This window comes from Musa acuminata, chromosome BXJ3-2 (assembly GCF_036884655.1).
Source record: "Musa acuminata AAA Group cultivar baxijiao chromosome BXJ3-2, Cavendish_Baxijiao_AAA, whole genome shotgun sequence".
Taxonomy (NCBI): domain Eukaryota; kingdom Viridiplantae; phylum Streptophyta; class Magnoliopsida; order Zingiberales; family Musaceae; genus Musa; species Musa acuminata.
The window spans coordinates 32,006,874-32,010,104 of NC_088350.1; the positions used below are offsets into that span (position 1 = coordinate 32,006,874).

The 3,231-nt window shown below is 44.3% G+C and overlaps 1 protein-coding gene across 1 annotated transcript; it reads right to left on the reverse strand.

Annotated features, from left to right (window-relative positions):
• Window positions 1-1,211: 1,211 nt before the first annotated feature.
• Window positions 1,212-3,231, reverse strand: LOC135630644 (hypothetical protein At1g04090-like). Its single transcript, XM_065137720.1, has 2 exons — window positions 2,924-3,231; window positions 1,212-2,841 (listed from the first exon to the last, which is right to left on the reverse strand). Exons 1-2 carry the CDS (start codon window positions 3,012-3,014, stop codon window positions 1,304-1,306), a joined length of 1,629 nt encoding a protein of 542 aa, XP_064993792.1. The 5' UTR covers window positions 3,015-3,231; the 3' UTR covers window positions 1,212-1,303.

A 3,231-nucleotide genomic window follows, 5' to 3' on the forward strand; every position in this document is an offset into this window, starting at 1 on the left:
AGTTTTAGCTCCTTGTTTGCCTTATCTTACATGTGATACACATGTTAAAATATGCCTTATCTTATACATGTTAAAATAATTTACACTATTATTGATCTTGAGTTTATAAGTTTGAATCGTGGAGATTCAATTCCAATTAGACATATAATTCTTCTTATCTTATCGATGTATCGATCAATTATTGATATAATTTTTTATCGATATATCGATCAATTATTGATATGATATTTATCGAGCTATACCGAGTGTATTAACATATAAAAATACATGAAGCTATCAATATGTATCGCTAATACCAAATAATATATCATGCTATGATAAATCTCATTAAATTAATTGACATATTCTAAACTATTAAAATATGCCTACTATTTTAACATCAACAATAATAATTTTGTTCAAAATTGAGTAATCTATGCTGAGCATGGACAAATAAAGAACATAGAGTAAGGTGGTTGAATTATTAAATTTCAAAGCAACGATCGATTCCATACCTAATTAGAAAACTCAATCCACTTTATTGATTAATATGTCAGACTAAATTGTTAGAACAACTCATGAGCTATCATCAACTTCATTTTAGTAACCATTTCATGTAGTCAATATTTCCAAGAAATATTTTACCATCATACCAGTGGAGCCAATTGTTCTTACCACAAGGACGGCTAACAATGTGAATTTGGCGTTGAAATGATCCATGTGGGAATGAGAAGACTAATCAGCATTATTATGCATGTACGTAAGTCATAAGTCAGACTTCATCAAGAACAAAAACAAAGTTAGTCTCCATAAATATGTACATACAAATACATATATAAGTCATAATAACTCCTTTTCGTTAGAAGACTCGCTCAATAAATTATTTTAATATTCGCACGTCAAACCATACGACTGTAGGACATTGATTTGGTTGGAGAAGGCATCAACGAATCAATGTATTGAATTGAAGGAATATGACTTGTCTGAAATGACTTGTTTAGCTCAACCGAGCTTGCAAAGACAGCAATGTTCGAAAGGGACCGGCAAAACGAGCTTTCTTACTTTCTTCTAAGAAATGATCGTAAGCAAATAACAATTTAAATAGTTGACACGTTTCATCATACGCAATAGTTGAGTAACGATATCCCGTTGCAAAATCATACTATTATAACTTGTTACGGATTTAGTTGATTTTACCTAAGTCGTAAGATATCTTTGTAACACATAAAATATAAGAAATATATATGAAGAATTAAAATCATCAAATCCAACAAAGACTAATGCAAGTAGTAGTAAGATATCGTACATTGACGAGTGCAAACAACTACTTCTCGTCCATTGCCCAGCTGTTCTTCTCCTTTGGTCCGGTAGGCCCTTCTTCCCCAAGAACTTCCGCAGGAAGACTTTTGATGATGTTCTCGAGCTTGGACCTGAGGTTTTTAGGCAGCAGCTTCTCTACTTTCTTGAGCTCATTCGAGATGTCGTAGCTCACCGTCGGTCCCCACTGCCTCATGTAGTTGAGCCATGCGGGCTCGGACACCGCCGACCCCATATACTCTGCCGCCACCACCTCGAAGCTGCCTCCACTGTCGATCCCGCTCCCCTTCGCGGTGTCATTCCTGATGCCAATGCCCAGCTTGGAATCCCCTTGCAGCACGAGCCCTGGCTTCGCGTACATGGCGTGGCCATGCAAGGAAGAGTACCCCACAGGCTTGTTTCCTTCTCGGAACTCTAGCTGGGAAGCGTCCACCCATGTCCCGGAGCTGTGCTGGGAGAAGTAGACCCGCCATAGCTCCCCATTGAAGTTGCTTATCCTTAGCGTCATGTGCTCCCAGTCACCAACGTGCTGCCCTATCTTCCCCAGTGGGATGTTGAGCAACTGCACCTTAGCCTTTGCAGGCCCGTTGAAGGGGTAGAAGATCCATATGACCACGTCGGTGAAGGTCGCACCGAGCATGGGTTTGATTTGAAGGTACACCTTCGTGCTGGAAAGATCTCCTTTCTTGACCTTATCTCTCCGCCCGCCATCGACGGGAAGATCTATCCAGTAGGCGCCGTCGTTTGAACCCCCCTGAGGCAGGTTCGAGCCATCGGAGCCGATAGGAGTAGGATTCTGGTTTCCTTTCTGGTACAGGAGAGCTCCGTTGTCGAATAACCAACTCACGGATGAGGGGAGGTACTCCTCATCCGGGTGGTAGTAGATCCATGGTGAGTAAGCTTTCATGAGAGCCTCCGCCTGCATCATGTTTGGCATGGAAGTGAAGTTGGATGCCCTGTTCTTCAGACAAGCCAAACTTGTGGCAGTCGTAGCTCCGTTTGCTTGGGCTATGAACGTTCCAACCGAAACGCCAAGTGCTTTGATGCCCCTTGTAGATGGTCTTAAGCCATTGACACTGAATCCATCGGTGCTCCATACGTACGCGTCGCTCTGGGACTGATCAGTTAGGTCGCTCCTCACGCACCTGATCTCCTCGACCGACGGCTTCTCCGACGAGTTTGTGACTACAAGACCGACCGCCGCGTAGCCTTGAGGCGGTGTCGGCAGCCAGAAGTAGCCACGACCGTCTTGTTTGACGGTAGAAGACTCGCTGCTCCAAACAAGCGTGTAGTCTGATGGCTTTGCAAGGGCGTCGCCATTGCCGGTGTCCTTCGCGACCAAAACCCAGCCAAAGAGAGGCCGGTTGTTTGGTTGGGCGTAGTAACCCAGAACCGAGAAGCCGGTGGGGACTGGCGAAGGCCTAAAGAAGGTTGCACCGAGATCATCTTGCCCTCCTCCACGCACAGCCCAAACTTTGGTGAATGTGGAGACTTGGCGCACCTCTAGACCTCCAAGATCTATTCTCCCTTCGGCAAACTCTCCACCTAAACTCCAACATACATCAAGGAATCAAGCAAGAGAGAAGGCAGAACAAGATCAAGAACAAAATATTTAGCGGATCGATACCCGGTGGCCAAGATGGCAACGGAGACGGAAGCCTAAAGGATGTATCGATTGGGAGAGGGGAGAGAGCTCCGGTGGCAGTGCTGTTTCCCATGGTTAGAACAAGATATGGTGAAGGGTGAAGGGTGAAGGCCACTGGAATTTAAGGAGTAGAAGCTCAAGCATATGTCGCAGGTATCAGAAGGAACGTTGCTGTAACGTGCAAGGAAGCATCCACCTAATGTAGATAGAGATGATCTCAGAGGCTGGGCAAAGCCACGACCTCATTTGAAGCCTTCAAGCTTTCTTCCTTTGTTGCTCCTACCTGTTGG